The sequence below is a fragment of the Jaculus jaculus genome, chromosome 18 (assembly GCF_020740685.1).
Source record: "Jaculus jaculus isolate mJacJac1 chromosome 18, mJacJac1.mat.Y.cur, whole genome shotgun sequence".
NCBI classification, from domain to species: domain Eukaryota; kingdom Metazoa; phylum Chordata; class Mammalia; order Rodentia; family Dipodidae; genus Jaculus; species Jaculus jaculus.
Window position 1 is genome coordinate 12,677,362 of NC_059119.1, and position 19,968 is coordinate 12,697,329.

At 55.5% G+C, this 19,968-nt stretch overlaps 1 protein-coding gene across 1 annotated transcript in view; it reads left to right on the top strand.

The window, feature by feature from the left end:
* The window catches only part of Slc29a3 (solute carrier family 29 member 3), a 38,395-nt gene that overhangs the window by 2,143 nt on the left and 16,284 nt on the right, over positions 1-19,968 (top strand). Inside the window, exon 2 of the mRNA XM_045137794.1 lies at positions 993-1,291. Coding sequence (XP_044993729.1) covers positions 993-1,291 — 299 coding nt within the window. The remainder of the gene's footprint in view (positions 1-992; positions 1,292-19,968) is intronic.

The window sequence follows — 19,968 nt, forward strand, 5'->3', positions numbered from 1 at the left end:
CATGTGTGTGTACAGATGCACGCTCCATGTGCATGCATATAGAGGCCAGGGGGAAAATTGGGAGTCCTTCTCTATGGCTCTTATACCTTATTTCCCTGTGACAGAGTCTCACACTGAACCTGGATTTTTCCCATTTTATTTTATTTTATTTTATTTTATTTTATTTTATTTATCAGAGAGAGAGAATGGGGTATGCCAAGGCCTCTAGCCACTGCAAACAAACTCTAGACGCATATACCACCATGTGCATCTGGCTTAAGTGGGTACTGGGGGATGGAGTCTGGGTGCTTAGGCTTGGCAGGCAAGCGCCTTAACTGCTAAAGCCATCTCTCCAGCCTGAATTTCCCATTTTTGGTTACACTAGATGACCAGGGACCTCAGCCACTGGAATTGAATTCCAGAGGCTTGTGCCACCTAGTGGGCATGTGCGACCTTGTGCTTGCCTCACCTTTGTGCGTCTGGGTTACATGGGATCTGGAGCGTAGAACATGGGTCCTTAGGCTTGGCAGGCAAGCGCCTCAACTGCTAAGCCTTTTATCCATCCCTCACTCTGCTTTTCTGCATGATTGAGCTCGGGTCCTCCTGCAAGTGCTTGCTGAGCCGTCTCTCCAGCCCCATGGTGGAGTGGTGCTCACTCTGCGTACAGAAGACCGAAGTTCATTCCGTGTCCATCCAGGTTCCCGATTCCTGAATGTGTACAGTGCTTAACCCAGACTGGCTTTTCTGGGTTGCCCGCTGCAAGCACACCATGCTGCGGTGTCCACACAAGCCTGTCCCACACGTGAGCGCTCCCCTGAATGCTTGGGGTGACCTCTGAGGTCACTTACAGTTCTGACAGTCTGTCCATCTCCCAGTCTCGTTTTTGTCTCTCTTCCTGCTCCTTAAAGATGAAGCTCTCTGGCCAGGCTAGAGACGCTTCCTAGGTCAGATGCGGTCTTCCAGGTGTCCTCGTCCCCGTGCCGGCTCAGCTGCCCTGTCTGCACCTTTTTCAGTGTCCATTGTCTCGGAGGATGACACATGTGGCAGTTCGAACTCCACCTACCAGGCCTTGGGCAGCCCGCAGCCTACTGACCAGGAGGCCCTGCTGGGGAAGCTGCTGGACCGCCCGGCCCCTGGCCTGCACCGACCCGAGGACCGCTTCAATGGCACGTACATCATCTTCTTCAGCCTGGGCATCGGGAGCCTCCTGCCGTGGAATTTCTTTGTCACTGCCAAGGAGTACTGGAGCTTCAAACTCCGCAATTGCTCCGGCACGGCCCTGGGGAAGGACTCTGAGGATGCAGACATCCTGGTAAGAGCCTTTTTTCTTTCACAAGCCGGAAGCAGGCAGCCTGGGGGCTGTCCTTGGGAGCCGGGCCTTGCACGGAGACCCTCAGGATGCTGGGAATGTGGCCGTGGATGTGAAAGCTGTGTAGGGCACGCGGGGAAAGAATTCCACTGGGCTCTATCTAGGCCATGGGCCATGCTGTGTCCGAGGCCTCGCCCTTCCCGTGGCCGGCGAGATGGAGGAGGCAGGCACATTCCCAGTCTTTACACCAGCTGCCATTTAACTTGAGAAGCAGACGGGAAGGGAACACAGAGACCTTGCCTCCTCTGAGGGCGTAAATCTGGTAACACTGAATCAACCCTGAATTCAGAAAATTCCAAGAGTAGTCGTTAAAACTAAGCAGAAGGTCAGAGTTCTCTCTCGCTCAGCTCAGTCAGGTGGATTGCTTTACCACAGGTGTCTCTCATGTCCAGTGTCACCTCATAATCCAAGGTGGCCGTTGGAGCGCCAGCCATTATTACATCAGTAGGAGGAGAAAGGAAAAGGGAAGCCGGGCTTGGTGGCGCCTGCCTTTAATCCCAGCAACTCGGGAGGCAGAGGTAGGAAGATCACTGTGAGTTCTAGGCCACCCTGAGCCTACATAGTGAATTCCAGGTCAGCCTGGGCTAGAGTGAGACCCTACCTCAAAAAACAAACAAAAAAGAAAAAAAGAAAGAAAGAGAAAGGACAAAGAGTATTCCCATTGCTTCTGAGATCTTGAAAGTAACCCAGTCCTTTGTATTGCCCAGAACTCAGTCATGTGACTCAACTAGCTGCAATGAAGGCTGGGAAATGTAGTTTTTGTGTGCTGGAGCCTGACCCCAAAGCCTCACACATCCTAAGCCTGTGCTCTTGTCGCAGAGCGACTCTCCCAGCCTGAAATGTCTTTAACTCTTTAAACAAGAGTTTTGTACCAGAGACATTCGTGTTCCTGCTAAAATGGGAGGCCCTGTGCGGCTAGGAGAGACAGAATATTCTAGACTCGTGGTACTATACCAAAGACCACCTGAGTTATGAAGAAAAGTAGAATGGGGTATGGTAGCCCATGCCTTTAATCCTAGCACTCAGGAGGCAGAGGTAGGAGAAGTGCTGCGAGTTCAAGGCCTGCTAGAGACTACTGAGTGAATTCCAGGTCAGCCTGGGCTACAGCAAGACCCTACTTGAGGGGAAAAAAAAAAAAGTGGATTATTCTGGCTCCTGGCCCAAGGTTGACGGGCTGCATCTGGGGATGTGGTGACGGCCTTCTTGCTGGTAGTGTCCTCAGGTGGCTCAGGGCGTTACAGAGCAAGGGACGGGGAATGAAACGTGTGTGTGTGTAAGCCTGGCCTCTTCCCCTCTTCTTATAACCTCAGGATTCAACTCTGGGTTCACACTCCACTCTCATGACCTGATATAACCCTAATCATTTCCAGAGACCCCCCCCCCAACTGCTCCCCACTGTAAATGTATGTCTTGGTAGGATTTAGCTTCCCTCTTAACCCTCCACAGTGGGGAATGGGTTTCAGTACAGGAAGCCTTGGCAGACGCTCAGACCATAAGCAAACCATGGTGCCAGAGGGGAGGGGACGGAGGGGGCGACACTCAGGTCCTCAGGTCTATCTGCGGGTCCCTGTGGCGTGGAGCAGGTAGACTTGAAGCACGGGGAGGAGCCGCTCCAGGGCACGGCACTGAGCTGTCACTTGTCGCTTTGCTGATTTTGTTGTCGTGGCTGTGGGCCAGGGTGTCCTGTAGGCCTCCTCAGTAGTCTCTAGTCTATGTTGACCATGGCCATGTTACGCCTGAAGGAAACAGCCTCAGGGGCCAGGGCCAAAGCCCAGTGGGGGAAGAGGGCTCACAGGGCCTGGCCTCTCCTGGTGGAGTCTGTCCGGAGCCATTCTGCAACAACTCCAGGCATGGGTCTTCCTGCTGCATTTGAGTGGGTGGCAGAGCCAGCTCTGAGACACGCCAGCCTGGGAAGCTGCCACCTGCCAAGCCCTGTGCCCCTGCCCATGCATCCATCAGGGACAAGAAGGGGTGTGCGTGAAGACGCCAGCCTCACTTCTTCAGTGGCCCTGGAAGTGGCTTACCTTTGCATTTCTATACACCCTTTGAGTCCCTGCGGGAACCCCAGGAACATGGCTCCGTTCTGCGGGCCACAGTGCGCACACTGAATGAGGCCTGTCTGCATATGGCTCCAGGATTCCACCCTGCCAGTGCCTTGAGGCCTAGCCCAGGGATTCTCAAGTAACTGGAAGCGCGGAGGTCTTTCCTACAACCTCACAGGGCCCCCTCGATGTGCCCCTCGCCTTGTCCTGTATGGTTCTGATGTTGGGGGAATGTCATTCCTGAGCGTCTAGGGATTCATACATGGCTTGATGTCCAGAGCATGGGGTCTGACCCCCGTTTGCACCACTGAGAGTCCCTAGGGACAGACCACAGCAGTTCAGAGCCCCGCTGCCCCACGCCAGGCTGTGAGGCCAGGGACAGCCCCTCGAGCTCCGTGGTAATGCAGGCCAGCTTCACCCAGACCCTAGAGTCAAGGCCCACACGTTGCCATGGGTGGGTGATTCCCATGGGCACAAGGAGGCTTTGGGAAACTCCCCAAGCAAGCGGACTGCACTGGCTCTGGGCCTGATGCCTTCTTGATATGGCCTTGCGTGCTTGGTGTGTAAGGGAGGGTGCCATGGCCACCCTCGGGGTAGCTGTGACAGTGAGGTCCCTTTTTGTTTTTGTTTTTCGAGGTAGGGTCTCACTGTAGCTCAGGCTGACTTGGAATTCACTATGTAGTCTCAGGGTGGCCTTAAACTCATGGTGGTCCTCCTCCTCTGCCTCCCGAGTGCTGAAATTAAAGGCATGTAACACCATGTCCGGCATTTTAAAAAAATAGTTTATTTTATTTTGTTTTTTCAAGGCACGGTCTCACTCTAATCCAGCCTGACCTGGAATTCACCATGTAGTTTCAGGGTAGCCTTGAACTCACGGTGATCCTCTTACTTCCCAAGTGCTGGGATTAAAGGCGTACGCTGCCGCGCCTGGCAAAATATTTTATTTTTATTTATGTGAGCAAGCAAGAGCAGGAATGGGCACACAAGGGCCTCCAGCCACTGCACACAAACTCCAGAAGCATGTGCCACCTTGTACATCTGGCTTCCTGGGCCCCAGGAAATCAAACCTGGGCCCTTTGACTCTTCCGGCAAGCTCCTTAATCGCTAAGCCATCTCTCTAATCCAGTGAGGTCCATTTCTATGTGTCACAAGTGCTCAGGATGGCCCATCACCGTCATCCCAAGTGCTGTATAAACACTATTACGTCATCACTAGGAGATGTCCCCAATGAGCTGCGGGCGTCCCTGCTATATTTCCGGAGGCCCCGGCTCTGCGAACTGTTCTCTAATGCATCTTTATGGGCTCGTGACTCAAGCATTCTGCTGATCTTGGTGCTTTACACAGCCCACTGGGTCTCCTCTCTGCCCGTCCGTCCATCTGTCTCTCCATTTTCCTTCCGGCTAGGGCTTGATTGTCTGCGCACCTGTCCTGCCCTCCTGCGTCCTCAGCCTCGCTTGCCAGTGAGCAGCCCTCTGCGCCGGGCGCACTCGATCCTTCCCAGCTGCAGGCACTTGGCGTTCCGGGCCCTGCCACGATGTTTTATTGCCTCTCTGAAGCGCTGGCAGGTGCGGATGTAGTACCTGCCCGCTGCCCGCAGCTTCTGGCTCTTGGCACCGGAGATGAGAGACCTGTCACCCCCCGATTCATGGGCCGGGCTTAGGAAGCGGGTGTGCTGGGTGCTTTCTGCATTTTACAGGCCGTTTGTCTTCACCCTCAACCTCGTTCTCGCGGGCCCACCTCCCTTTCTCTGCTTCCCACCTTGCTGATTTCCCGGGTCTGCCCTGTGTCCTGAGGGTCCACTGTGGGACAGAGGGGAGGGCGATGGGCCTGCTCCAGCCGCCACCTGCAGCTCCATCGGCCCTGGGAGTGCACGTGTGTCCTGAGCCTTCCCCTTCGTTCTGTTGCTGGGACGGAGGCTGTCTGATGGGAAGTTTGGCCCAGCAGGGATGTTTGACAGCTCTCCCCAATTTATGTCACCGTGAGAGCCACCTACCGTGCCAGGCTCGTTTCCCTCTGCCTAGAGCAGATCTGGGGAGGGGTTAGAGAGTGTCCCACCTTCCCTGGTCTCTCCTCTTTCTTCTCTGGAATACGAACCTGAGATAAGCTACCGCGGCTTGTTGACCCAGAGCCCAAACCACCAGAGCATAAGTGAGGACGAATTAACATGGAAAGGTGGTCCGCAGAGGCGTGTAAGGACACCATTTCTCCTTTCCTGGGCCAATGTGCAGGCAGTGAGGACACAGACTTCCTCTACCAGGTGCCTAGAGTTTTGCTCTCAGTATCTTAATGTTTTTTTTTTTTTTCTTCTTTTTTTGAGTGAGAGGCAGAGAGACAGAGAGAACGGGTGGACACTCCAGGGCCTTTCAGCTGCTGTGAATGAACTCCAGCTGCGTGCGCCCCTTGTGTGCATGTGTGACATTGCACGCTTGCGTCACTTTTGCGGCTGGCTTACGTGGGACCTGGAGAATCGTACCTGGGTCCTTGGGCTTCACAGGCAGGTGCCTTAACCCCTAAGCCATCTCTCCAGCCCTCGGTGTCTTTTATCCCTGCCGTGCCCCCGTGTCTGAGGCCTGCTGTGGGTCTCCTCGCCTGCCCTCAGCCCCTCCTGCAGGTCCCACAGGCTCTCCTGGGCCAAGAACAGCGTAGTGAGATGAAAAGCTCCCTTTCTGCCACACAAGGGGGAGTGAGGGCACCACACCCTGGCTGTTATCTAGCACGAGGCCTCCCCACACCTTGTGGGTGCTGTAGCCTTCCTGGCAGGGCCTGGGAGATTCCCTGAGGAAGCTGAGGAAATGGCCAGAGTGTGGGCAGGAGCCACACTTTCACTTGTCACAGGCCAGGCAGGGCCTAGGCAGGAGGTCCAGACAGCTCACCTTGGATTTGGAGGGCAGGAAGCTAGAGCTTCTAGCCCCTGATAATCGCCAGGGCCTTTCCTCGCCAGGGGCTCACGTCTGGATCTTCGGAGCCCTGGGTCTCTCTCCACCGCATTTCACAGGGTGCTGAGCTGCCTGTGGGGACCATGGCTCAGCACCTTATCTCACTGGGCCTTTAGCACTCACGTGCGGCAGGGACATAGGAGCTGGCTTTGGGAAGAGGAAGTTGGAAAATGGGTTATCGAAGGGCTTGGCAGGCATCTGCTGATTTTACCAAGTTTATCCATGCCTTGTCACCCACAATGTGAGCCTACCATCCTCTTCATCATCCACATGACGTCATGGTGAGTTAGTGATTCGTTCATCCATTCCACATGGGAAAACTGAGGCACATAGGTTTGAGGCCACTGACCCAAGGCCATTTGCTAACAAGTGGCAGAACTGAGGCGTAAGCCAAGCTAAAGGTCAGGATAGAGGTCAACAGAACCCCAGCACTGTGTCCTGACCTGTCCCACTTCTCAGCGCTGGCTACACAGTGGATTCACCTGGGAGCTGTTAAAAGCCACTCACTCCCTAAACAGGGCTCATCTGCAGCCAGGGACGGACCAAGATCAAAGTCAAGGAGCACCCCGTGGGCTGAGCAGCAGCTGTCATTAAATGGGCCCCGCAAGGCTGAGGAGAACCTTCTCAAAGAACTTCCTCCAGCGCGAGTCCCGGTGTCAGACCTGGCAGGGGGAAGGCAGGTTTCCTGCTTCGAGAATTAGAGCTGTCCCCACCCACAAGTCCAAGGGGGTGACGTCACCCACACCGCAGGGCCTGGGGTTGCCAGTGGGGCTCAGAGGTGGTTGGAGGGGGCAAGGCTTACCCACCGTAGGCATGTTGGGTTTGGCGGATTCCCCAGCGTGGCTGTGCTGTTTCCCTTACCCCACGTCAGACAGGGTGGCCCGGGGACCCGGAAGTCAGCTCCATGTTGCTGGGACGAACATCCAAGCAGGCAGCTACGGGAGGGAGGGAGGGGAGTATCGCAAGCTTGCGGCAGGTCCAGGGGAGGTTCACTCAATGGCAGAAGAAGCTGGTTTCCTTTCACAGATCCGGGCAGAGGAGATAACTATAGCAAGAACGTCAGCACCAGCACCAAACCTGCCAGAGCTCCAACTCCTTCTCCACACCTTTGGGCTGGAATTCAGACCCCCCCCCCCCAGGGTCTACCCCCAGTGACCCTCCAGCCAGACTGGAGGAGATCTAAGTTATAAGTTTAATTTTATTTATTTATTTTTATTTATTTATTTTTTTGTTTTTTTTTTTTTCAAGGTAGGGTCTCACTCTAGCCCAGGCTGACCTGGAATTCAGGGTGGCCTTGAACTCATGTCTATCCTAGTATCTCTGCCATCCAAGTGCTGGGATCAAAGGCGTGCGCCGCCACGCCCGGCACAAGTTTACTTTTAATAAATCACCCGAGTCTGTGGGGCCACACTTTTTCAAACTACCCCAGGACCAATCACCTTGTCTCCGGGAGCTGATTTCCCGATGACGGTGGGACTGGGGAGCTGGGCGGTTATGGTTAGGTGGAGAACTCCACAGTTTCTCCCTTTCCTTCCTGTTTCCCCGGGCTCTGGGGAAAGAAGCCGAGAGGCACGCAGGGCCTCGAGGTTGGCACTCTGGGGCATCATGTAGAGCCACAGAAAGCAAGAGCACAGCTGGAAACCCCAAGAAAGGAGAGGGGCTACCCTGGCTCCCAGCCCTCCATGAGCTACTGGGAGGCCTGGACTCATTCAAGAACCTCCCTATGGGAGCCACCTGCCCCAGTGGTTGGAAGGGTTGAGGGTCATGTGTTAAGCAGGGGCGGTGCTGCCTCCTAGGGCCACGGAGCAGCTAGAGGAGCCAGTGATGGCTTCACCTGCTGTGTGGCGGGGGCAGGACGGGGTCTGTGGCCCCGGGGTCTGCAGCCTGTATGCGGAGCTTCCCATACTGTGAGGGGGGCAGGGCTAGGTACATACCTTGTGTTGCCTAAGTCCTGCTTTGACCCAGCCCTCCCTGCCCTGAGGCCACTACACTAGGGGCCTCAAAGTCCACCACCAGTTCGGCATTCTCCTTTTGTTGATGAGAGAGAGCTGGCGAGCCACGGCCTTTGCAAACCAACTCCAGATGCCCGCACCACCGTGTGCGTGTGCGCTACTTTGTGCATCTGGCCCGTGTAGGTTCTGCATAGTCAAACCTGGGTCCTGAGGCCTCACAAGCAAGTGCTATAACTTCTAAGCCATCTCTCCAGCCTGGCATTCTTCTTTTTTAAAACATATTTTATTTATTTATTTATTTGAGAGACAGAGAGAATGGGTGTGCCAGGGCCTCCGGCCACTGCACATGAACTCTAGACACAGGTACTGCCTTGTGCATCTGGCTTACTTGGGTGCTGGAGAATTGAGCCTGAGTCCTTAGATTTTGCAGGCAAGCACCTTAACTGCTGAGCCATTTCTCCATCCCTGATTCAGAATTCTTTTCTTTTTAAAAATATTTCACTCTTTTTTTAAAAATTTTATTTATTTGAGAGTGACAGACAGAGAAATAGGCAGAGAGAGAGAGAGAATGGGTGCCAGGGCCTCCAGCCACTGCAAATGAACTCCAGATGTGTGTGCCCCCTTGTGCATCTGGCTAACGTGGGTCCTGAGGAATTAAGCCTCGAACCAGGGTCCTTAGGCTTCACGGCACTTAACCGCTAAGCCATCTCTCCAGCCCTCATTCTTATATTTATTTATTTGACAGAGGAAGAGGGAATGAGAGAGAATGGGCACGCCAGGGACCCCAGCCACTGCAAATGAACTCCAGACATGTGTGCCCCTTGTGCATCGGGCTAATACGGGTCCTGAGGAATGGAACCTGGGTCCTTTGGCAGGCGCCTTAACTACTAAGCCATCTCTCCAGCCCTGACTGGGCATTGGCAAGCAGCCTGCGCTGTGCAGGGCACTGTCATCGTGATCTCTCAGCCCTGAGTCCCCAGAATCTTATACCCCTTCTGCAGGGAGTGACCCAAAGCTGCACAGGTGAAATGCGCTCCCTGGCTGAAGTAAGTGACAGCTGGGATTCGGCGCTGGGCCGTCGTCCCCTGCTCTCCCCCTGTGCTGTGACTTTGTAAAAGTGAAGTGACTGCAAGGGAAATGCCAGGTCCCTCAGAGAGAAACACCGAGACAGCTTGCTTCGTTTTGGGGAAAAAGTTTATTAGAGGAGGGTCTGTAGGCTGTGGAAGTGCATGGCAGGGTCCCCGAGGCCAGAGAGGGGCTTCAGCTTCCGAAGGACAAAGCCTTTTGCTTGTATATCTTTAGGGGAGAGGGGAGAGCCTTTACTCCACGGGACCCAGTCACCGTGCCAGGAGCCAGGGCCCTAACCCGGGTGGGCTGGGGCTTCCCTGGCCGCTGGGGAGCTGCTCATCTGCACCAGGGGTGAGGGTTGGAGCGGGGCAGGCGTGCACATAGGTAGGCGAGTAAGTTAAAATGCCAGGGGGCTCTTAAGGTAACAGCCTCCATCTGCACATGTTCCCAGACTTCATGTGTTGCACCTGCCTTATCTGTAACAATGCTGTGGTCCCGGAAGCAGTATCTACCTTTAAAAACCTTACCCTGGGCTGGAGAGATGGCTCAGTGATTAAGGCGCTTGCCTGCAAAGCCTAAGGACCGAGGTTCGATTCTCCAGGACCCACATGAAGCCATATGTACGAGGTGGTGCATGCATCCGCAGTTTGTTTTCAGTGACCAGAGGCCCTGGCACACTCATTCTCTCTCATAAAAAAATATAAATAAATAAATCCCAAACCTAACTTCCTCAGGAAACTGAGGCAGGAAGATAGTAAGTTTCAAGACCAACCTTCTCCAAAGAATGAGTTCAAGGCCAGCCTGAACAACTTATTGAGCCCTTGTCTCAAAGTAAAAAGTCAAAGAGGGATGTAGCTCAGTGGAAAGAGGGTTTGCCTAGCCTAGGAAGGCCTCACTCAAAAAAAAAAAAAATTAATTAAATGAATAAACAAAGCCCTTCTCCAAGTGCCCATTTCAGGAGGGGCGTATCCAAAGCCAGGCAGTGCTGGAACCAGCCATGGGACAAGGATGGAGAGTCTGCCCTTGGGTTTGACCTCGTGCGGGTCCTTGAGCAGCAAAACCACACAGAGGGCGCCAGCAGCTGGCACAGGGGCTGCAGGAGAAGACAGAAATACCATGGAGGTCACCGCCCCCCCCCCCCCACAGGTTGCTTTCCACAATAGGGCCATGAGGTGGGGCCTGGCGGGGACCCCGGTCAGACGGCTGTGAGCTTTCTGAGAGGAGAGGACCTCCAGAGAGGACAGGTCAGCTCTCCTTCAGTAAGGAAGGGTGGACGGGTGGGAAGAAAGAAAATAGAGAAAGCCACTCTCCGGCCAGGACCTGTCCAGTGTCTTCCCATCCTGTTGTCAACGGGCCAAAGCCTGTCATTTGAGCCCTGGTTGCCCCTCCTGGTATCCGTGAGGCATGAGGACTTGCCACATCCTTGGTCTGCAGGGGACGGGAGCGGAGGCCAGAGAAGCCTGCTGGTGGTGGCTCGGGTGAGCGAGTCTGTGACGCTGGAGTCCTGGGGCCACCTGGCAAATACCCTGGCTCCCCTCCCTGCCCACTCACTTCCCAAGGTGGCGCAGATGTGGCCAGCTGCCGGGGGAGCCACACTCAGCCTCCCCTCCTCCGTACCATGAAATGGGGAGAGAGGCATGGTTTGTTTGCGGTCTACCTCTTTTTAAAAACTGGATCTCAGAGGACACAGTTAGATGACGGCCCTCCCCTTTGAAAGTGCACTGACGTGGGTTTTACCTGAGCCCTGTTTTCTCACAAAAAGGAGACAGAAGTAACGGCCCCTGGGGTGGGGGGAAGGGGCTCCACAGACCTGCCACAGGGTAGGAGTGGGTGGCTGCCAGGTTCAGGGCAGTGGGCCTCCCTCCTGCCAGCTGCCCATCACTTGGATGGCTGCTCTAAGCTGTTTATAAAAACCAGAACGAAAAGTGAGTCATGTTTTGAATCCCCTCGTCCCCCCTCTGCTTCTGACCGCAGGTCCTGCCGGTGTGTCATTCCCAGGAAGGACACCCGAGAGGGCCCTTCCCTTCTGATTTCTGTCCTTGGGGGGGGGGGGGAGAGAAAAGGCCCAGAGGCGCCGTCAGCCACGCCTTTGACCACCCACCTCCGCCACTCTCATTCATTCCCTTCTGATTTCCTCCCCACCTGCTCAGGCCCCCTCGCCGCCCCCACACCCTGCCCCTCCACCCGCCAGGGCTTCGCCGTGCGCTCTCTGCCTTGCTTTTTTGTTTGTACTCCTTCCTACGCATGCCCTTAGCAGCCGGAGGCAATTTCCTCCACCAGCTAGAAGCCCGCCCAGGCCTCAAGTGCTCTGACGTCTTCTAACGTCATTGATCATCTCCAGTGTCCAGACAGCAGAGCCCCGGCTGGAGTCTTTGCCGGAGAAGCCAGAGCTTTCTCTAAGGGGAGGGGCTGGGGCGCATGCTGAACGTCTGCTGGTCCTGTGCATGGGTGTGCGTGTCTGTGCACACACACGTGCACACCTGGGGCCTGTGGTTTTGGCCACGCTTATCTTCTCGCCACACTGAAAACGGTATGCCAAGAGGAAGCACCTGGCCGATCCAGCCGAGAGGCCCCCACATACTGACGGTTCTCTTAGTGTTCCTCTCATGGACAGCAGTCAGGGGACCCCCCCCCCCCGCCCGCTCCCAGACTACCTCCGGGTCACCTGCATGTCCCCCGCACGGCTTTCATCCTGGCTGATGCACAGGGACCCCCGTCCCCTGGACAGACAGAGTTGGGGAGTTTCCTTGGAGGGTCACTTTCCTCCAGTGCTGGGTCCTCTGACAGAGATATGGCCTCAGGGGAAGGAGGACAGGCTGGCCTGAGCACCCACGGTTACTCAGTCCAGGGCTGTGGGTGTGTGTTTCTGTGTTTCTCTGGCCCTTCCCTCTGTCGCCCCAGAGAGCCATTGTCTGCCTGCCCAGGCATGCAGGGGAAAGAGGAATCGAAAAGAAGCCAGCTTGAGCCTGCCCTGTTGGGGCCTAATGAAGGGTTGGTTGAAAGAATGTTGTCATTTTTCTCCTTGCCCCGCGTGGGTGGGGGGACCCCTTTGGTTCAGAATTGCTGGCATATGTTTCTGTGTTGGGTCAAGGAAGACCCCATGCCCATCTTTAAGAAGGAGTGATATGAGAATTTGAGGCGTCTTTTAAAAATATACATATATATTTTATTTATTTATATTTATTTGAGAGAGAGAGAGAATGGGTGCACCAGGGCCTATAGCCACTGTAAACGAACTCCAGATGCATGCCCTACCATGTACATCTGGCTTACATGGGTCCTGGGGAATCAAATCTGGGTCCTTAGGCTTCTCAGGCAAGCACCCTAACCATTGAGCCATCTGTCCAGGCCCTGAGGCATCTTTGACAGCCGGGGAGCCACTCGTGGCGCTGGGTTGAGCTTTCACGCAGAAGTTAGGGCACTGGACAGTCGTGGTCATTCAAGACTTCCACTCACCCAGTGCCAAGCGAGCGTGGAGGCAAAGGGTGGTCTCTGGCTGTGACCCTCGGGGCATACCACGCCCTCACTCTTCCTGCCAAATCCAAGGCACCAGCCCCTGGTTTTGGTCACACCTAACCCTTAGGAGTTACCTCCTCTCCCTAGCACACACTCCTCAAATCATTCCATCAACAGGTGCTGTCAGTCATGGTTTAAAAATGTCTGCGGGGTGGGGAGGGGGGCTGGAGAGATGGCTTACTGGTTAAAGCGCTTGCTTGTGAAGCCAAAGGACCCAGGCTTTATCCCCCAGCGCCCACAGAAAGCCAGATGCACAAGATGGTGCATATGTCTGAAGTTTGTTTACAGTGGCTGGAGGCCCATTCTCTCTTATCTGACTCTCTCTCAAATAAATATTTTTTTTTAAATGCCTCAAGGAGCTGGGGAAATAGCTCAGTCTATAAAGTGCTTGCCTTGTAAGCATGAGGGCATCGGTTGGATCCCCAGAATCCATGGGAAAGAAAAAGAAAAAAAGCTGGCCGTAGTGGCACACGCTTGTCATCTCAGCAGATCCGGGGAGTCACGGGCCAGTCTCGCTCACTTGGCAAGTTCCAGGCCAGGGAGAGACCCTGTCCAAAGAGGAAAAAAAGGAAGGTGGATAGCACCTAAGAAATGATACCCAAGGCTGTCCTTTGGTGTCCACACTCAAGCACACACACGTGCACCTCATTGCACACAAATCTCCTAGGGCCCTCAGCATGGTCACGGCCCAGCCTCCGCCTCCGTGGCGGCGGTTATAGCGGCTCCCTCTGACTGGTGCTCATGGGCTGACCTGGGCCTAGCCTGGTTCCCCCACATCCTACCTGGTACGTTACCCCAAGCTCACACCATCGGTGCCTGAACCTGCCGAGCTCATTCTTGTCTCAGCGCTGACCACTCGCTTCTCCCTCTGTCTGGAATGCTTTTCCTGTCACTCACGCAGCTTATTCCGGTCTCTGCCCAACATCCTCACCTTCCGAAATCACCTCGCGCCATCCTTGCCAATGGCAGTCTCTACTGGAGTTCATCTGGGGGAATTTTCTTCTTACTGTCTTCATTTGGGGGCATTTGCCCAATGGCCTGATTCATTGTAGTGAGAGAGAGAGAGAGAGAGATTTTCAGAATAGGCATGCCAGGGCCTCTAGCCACTGCAAACGAACTCCAGATGCATGTGCCACCTTGTACATCTGGTTTATGTGGGTAATAGAGAATCGAACCTGGATCCTTAAGCTTTTTAGGCAAGTGCCTTAGCCGCTAAGCCATCTCTCCGGCCCTGTCGTGTCTTTTTTGTTGTTGTTTGTTTTTGCCTCACTTGCTCAAGGACACTGGGCTCCCCAGCCTTGGGCACCTGCAAAGCACTCAGCCACTGTGGGTGGGATTGATGACGGAGCCAAGCTGACCACTCATTGCGCCAAGGAACGGATGAGAGCCGCAGCCCCCACCCCGGCTTCCCCCCACGCACCCGCTGACTCCTGCCAGGGACCCCCTCAGGTTCAGCACCCACTGGAGCCTTTGCCCATGTCCTCGTGGTCCCAGCTCTGACCCCAAGGCGTCTCTCTATGGCAACCTGAGACCACCCCTTTACCTCCACACTCAGCACCCCATCACTTATCCAGACAGAGCCTCCAAAGTAAACGAGAAAGGAGCCAGATGCGAGCAGTGCCTCGCGGGGGGGGGGGGGCAGAGGCCAGGCTGCGTGGGGAGAGGGGCGGATCGGGGTACGCAGAGCTGGCGGGGATACTGAGGAATGGAGCGAGAGATTTCCCCCAGCAACGCAGAGACCTCTGACCAGCAAATTGGAAGGTTGGAATCAAGACTCCAAGACAGAAGGGCCCTGTGGTCTTTCAGCCTTTGGAGGGCTCAGGACCTTGGTGTTGCTGGGTCTCTGGCTGCTTCTGCGTGCCTGGTCTGGGGTACGGGGCTCACCCTCACCTCAGCCATAGGACTCGCCAAGTAACTTCCCGCCCGGCAGTTCTGGAAAGACCCAGGTTTGGGCTCACTGCAGGAGAAATGGCATGAGGACGGAGTAAGGCCTTGGTGATGGGTGGCTCCTGGGGACCCTCTGAGAGAGGGAGGGCCGGGCATGTAGCAGTAGGGGGCAGAGTCTGGAGAAAATGAAAGGAGGCCTGGCAGCTGGAGGAAGCGAGGTCATAGTATGTTTCTTTATGTCCGAAGGGAGGACTTCAAGAGTGAGAGAGCCGTGTGGCCCGCAGAGAACAAAGAGCCAGCCGTGAAGGAAAAAGTACAGGTGATGGGTCAAGTCACTTTAGACAGTAAGGAAGAGCCCTGCTTGCAAGGGATGGAGCAAAAAAAAAAAAAAAAAAAAAAGTGCTCCCTTCTGGTGGGGAAGAGAGAGACCACTCCCCTGTAACTGGGAGGTGAGAGTGAGGGAGTGCTCCCCCCACAGGGAGGTGAGAGTAAGTGCTCCTTCTGGTGGGGAAGAGAGAAACCACTCCCTTGTAACTGGGGAGTGAGAGTGAGGGAGTGCTCCTCACACAGGGAAGTGAGATTAAGTGCTTCTTCTGGTGGGGAAGAGAGAGACCACTCCCCTGTAACTGGGAGGTGAGAGTGAGGGAGTGCTCCTCACACAGGGAAGTGAGATTAAGTGCTCCTTCTGGTGGGGAAGAGAGAGACCACTCCCCTGTAACTGGGAGGTGAGAGTGAGGGAGTGCTCCCCACACAGGGAAGTGAGATTAAGTGCTCCTTCTGGTGGGGAAGAGAGAGACCACTCCCCTGTAACTGGGAGGTGAGAGTGAGGGAGTGCTCCCCACACAGGGAAGTGAGATTAAGTGCTCCTTCTGGTGGGGAAGAGAGAAACCACTCCCTTGTAACTGGAAGAGGAGGAGTATTCCCAGACAGGCAAGGGAAGACGATAGGACAACTCTTGACTCCTCCATGCTCTGGGCCCATGCCTCCCTCCCGCCTCTCATGAGGCCATGAGCGACAGAAAGTGTACCTCCAATCTCCTGTCAGTCTGCCCCAGACCTGGTGCGGGCCACAAGAGTCAAGGGGCCTTCCTTCAGCGTCCCGGGCTACGGAACTATGCAGCCGAAGGCAGCCGACTGTTCTTCGCTGCAGCCCGATCGTCGCTGCTAATTTCATGGCCTTGTGAACCAGGTAATGCTCCGCTGCCCTGAGCTGCCACCCCCAGGCAGGAATCGCTTTTCTCGCCCCGCAGGAGCCCTGCTTGCAGCCTCCTCTTCACCGGCCCGGAGGTGGGAGCCGGGCCGGAGCTGCTTGTGACTAATGCAGTACACTCATTTCAAAGAACCCAAATGGCAAGCGGGAGGGAGGAGGCTTAAACCTGGGGCCTGCCAGAGATAAACAGACTCATTTTGGGGCCTCCCTGCCCAGAGAAACCACTCTACCTGGACTCTGAGCCTAGAATTGGATACTTCTGGAAGAGCTGCTTAAGGGGTGGGGGGCTCCGGGCCTGGTGCCACAGAGAAAGTGCTCCATGCCAGAAAATGGCTTCACATCTGGCCTGGCTGTGCTGGGCGTTTAAACTGCGTGCTACTGAAGAGCCTCCCTGTCCCTCCGACCTTGGCGCTCCCACGCTGGGCCAGAGCATAGCAGATGAGAACAGCTGTCCTCATGCCACGCTAAGTGAACCGCATGCCCGCGCCTTGGCCGGAAGCACATGCTCATGCACACGCACCTGCTGTGGGGAGGGGGTGCTGCCTGTACCCGGTATCGCTTGGCCAGGGTCTGTCCACACGTTGGGGTTTGAGCCTCACCCGCGCAAGGGGGCTTTGAGGGGGCTGGCCCGGTCGGGAAGAAGCCTGGAAATTGACCCCTTGCTGCCTTCATGCTGTCTGTCTGCTTTCTTAAAAAAAAAAAAAATTAGGACTGGAGGAATGGCTTAGCAGTTAAGGTGTTTACCTGAAAAGCCAAAGGACTCTGGTTCAATTCCCCAGGACCCAAGTTAGCCAGATGCACAAGGGGGCGCATGCATCTGGAGTTTGTTTGCAGTGGCTGGAGGCCCTGGTGTGCCCATTCATGCTCTCTCTCTCTCTCTCTGTCAAATGAATAAATAAAAATTATATATATAATTTTTTATTTTCAAGCAGAGGGAAAGAGACAGACACACAGAGAATGGGGGTGCCAGGGCCTCTAGCTGCAGCAAACTCCAGACCCATGCGCCACTTTATACACTTTCATGTCCCCACTCACAGATGCCCAAGGGTGGCCTTGATGCAGCTGCTGATTACTGAGCCCAGGCCACAGGAGGGTACAGACAACTTAGGGAGATGGTGACGGTCTGAGAATCAGGACAGACATCCTGGGGGTGAATCTTTGCCCTTCAGTTTTTCAGAGCGGGGCTTGGCCCCCACAGTTCAGTGGTACTGGTGGACTCTGTCTGTCATTATTGGCACCCTAAGGGCATTTCTATGGCTATCTGGACTCATGCCAGCCTGGGCTCCTCCCCCACATTGTACCTGCACTGGGTGGCAGCTCAGGAGACCCTTGCTGATGACAGTAAGGTCTCTGTGGTCACTTCCCACAGGGGAACAGGGAAGAGAATTGTCCCATCCTGGCAGAGCCTCTCTCCACCCACATTCCCGCCTCTGTATCCATGAACACACTCCCCCAGCCTTTCCAGTTACCATTTAGGTGGGTCCAGCTGGCAGCCTCACCCACCCCTAGACCTCTCCTTCTTACTTACCCACACCTGACACCCTTATCTCCCAGCTCTGGGCTTCCCCACGCCCCCTGAGGGCGCTCAGGCCCTGACTGGGTTCTGCTTCCTCCACTCACACACAGCACAGGGCTGGGACGCCCCTTCGGTGGGCAAGGGAAGGAGTACGGTGCCGTCAGGACGGACGCTAACCGCCCAGCCATGGCCGAGGGTGTAGGGTGACCCACCGGCCTCAGGTCTCCGGTACAAGGCCTAGCCTACTGAGGTGAAATGCCTACTTGGGGAGGCCTTGTCGTCCATCCCAGGATGTCTCGGCCCTGCCTGGCCTTCTGCACGCTGTCCCCTCGTACCCAGCAGGCCAGCCTGCAGCTCTTTGGTGAGCGGTCTAGACGGGGCTGCAGGGCCCCCCCCATCTCTGTCACGGGGCCCTGGGGTTGGTGGCGGTGAAGATCCTACACCGTCACATGCTGCAGCCCTTCTGTGGGGACTTGGGCAGGAATCAGCATGAGGGAGCAAGCACAGGCCCAGGGTCCCCCAGCAGACCACGGCTCGACACCAGGTACAGCCACCAGCCTGGCCCAGGGGCCATCTCCCCGGAAGCCAGAGTCAGAGGGCGAGGCAGGGGTTTCCCTGTGGCTGCCTCCCCATCTCCTCCCTCTCACTGGTCAGAGCCCATTCTAGGGCAGTGGCGCCCCCACCCACCTGGGAGGATTACCTGGCCCCTCCCATTGCCAAAAGCCCACTGGACCTGGATGGCACCCAACCCCAGTCCTGTTTTCTAAAATCCATGCGGGTCTCGTGCAAAATTTCCAACTTCCACAGAGGGTTTGGGCGAAGGGAAGCTGTAGGGACAGACACGCAGTGTGCTCAGAAAGCAAGCCTTGTTCCCTCTTGGGCAAGCACATTGGTCCCTGTGTCTGGCAGGAGATTGAGTAAAGGACTGCGATTGGCCTGGATACCTGACACCTTGTGTGACCAACTACTGGAGATTTGGTGGCCTCACACAGTCCATGTCACCTCGGGGTTTCTGCAGGCCAAGAGCCTGGGTCTTCACAAAGCAGCAAGGTCTCCACTGGGGTGTGGGGTTCCCAGCCAACAGCTCGACTGGAAGAGCCTTGGTCCCACGTTCACTCGGGACACTGGAAGAATCCAGGGCTTTGTGGCCATAGGTCTGTCACGCGACACTGCCCTCAACCGCTGGCGGTCTCCTGCAGTCCCTTGTCATGTAAGGTTCCCAACATGGCTACCTGCCTCCTCTAAGTGAGCCCGAGAGAAGAGCCCAACGAGAGATGAGGGCTACACTGTCCCACCGCAGCTTCTCATAGTGACAGACACCCAGTCACGAGGATCTGTGGCCCTTGCTGCATTCTCTTGGCCGTAAGTCCCTCCTTGGTGAGTGGATCATGAAGAGGGATGGACCCCAGGATGGGATGGTCCTGGGTCACCTTAAGAGTCTGTCCACCGAGTGTGGCTTGCGGGTGCAGGCCTGTGATCCCAGCTGCATGGGAAGCTGAGCAAAGAGGATCACAAGTTCAAGGGCCCGCCTGAAGTACAGTGTGTTTCAATTTAGTCATACTTTGTTTTCAAGAAAATGAAATAACACAGAGTGCCTAGCAGGTAAGAGGCCCTAGGTTCAATCACAAGAAGGAAGGGAGGAAAGGAAAAAGGAAGGGTGAGTCTCCCCACCATACTTCATATTTCCAGAACGCTGAATACAGACAAAAGCTTCAAAGGAAGTAGAACAAGTTTTTCTCGGGCTCTCCATGCCACTCAGTTCCTGGCCTTGCCACCCAGGGAAGGGGACCTGCCACCCTGCCTGGCTTCGTCCCCGCGCCCTCCGCTGTGTGCTCGGCATCATGTGGGCCCAGCCACTGTATCGGCAGGTAATTGACTGGCTGCCCAGTCCAGTGCAGGCTCTGCTGAGCCCATCAGGGCAGGGACAATGAGATGGCACCTCTGAGGCAGAAGGCTATTGCAAAGGCTCATGGCTGATGAGCTACGATTGTCATTTTAATTGCAAGGCCACCTTACCTTACCTTACATTCAGGGAGCACCTTTCAAAGCCTTCAGAGGGGCCTGGGGGGGGGGTCTGTGTTTCAGGTCCTGAAGGTCCAGCACACCCTTCTCTCTCTCCTTGCAAACAAATACATAAAGGAATGTGTATGTGAGGGGGGGGGGAGAATATAATATGAATATGGGCATGCAAGGGCCTCCAACCACTGCAAACGAACTCCAGATGCATGTGCCACCTTGGGCATCTTCCTCTCCGTGGGTCCCGGGGAATCGAACCCGGGCCATCATGCTCTGCCAGCAAGCGCCGTAACCGCCGAGCCATCTCTTCAGCCTCATGCCTTTCTTTCATCCATGTTGCCTGATTCAGTCAGGAAGGGGAAGGTGGACGTTGTCTCAAAGCCTGGCTGCAATCTTACCTCCCCTGGGACTGCCTCAAACGGTGCTGGTTCCCGCTGTCTCCAGGGCAGTTCTTAAACGCACTGCTGGGGGGTGAGAA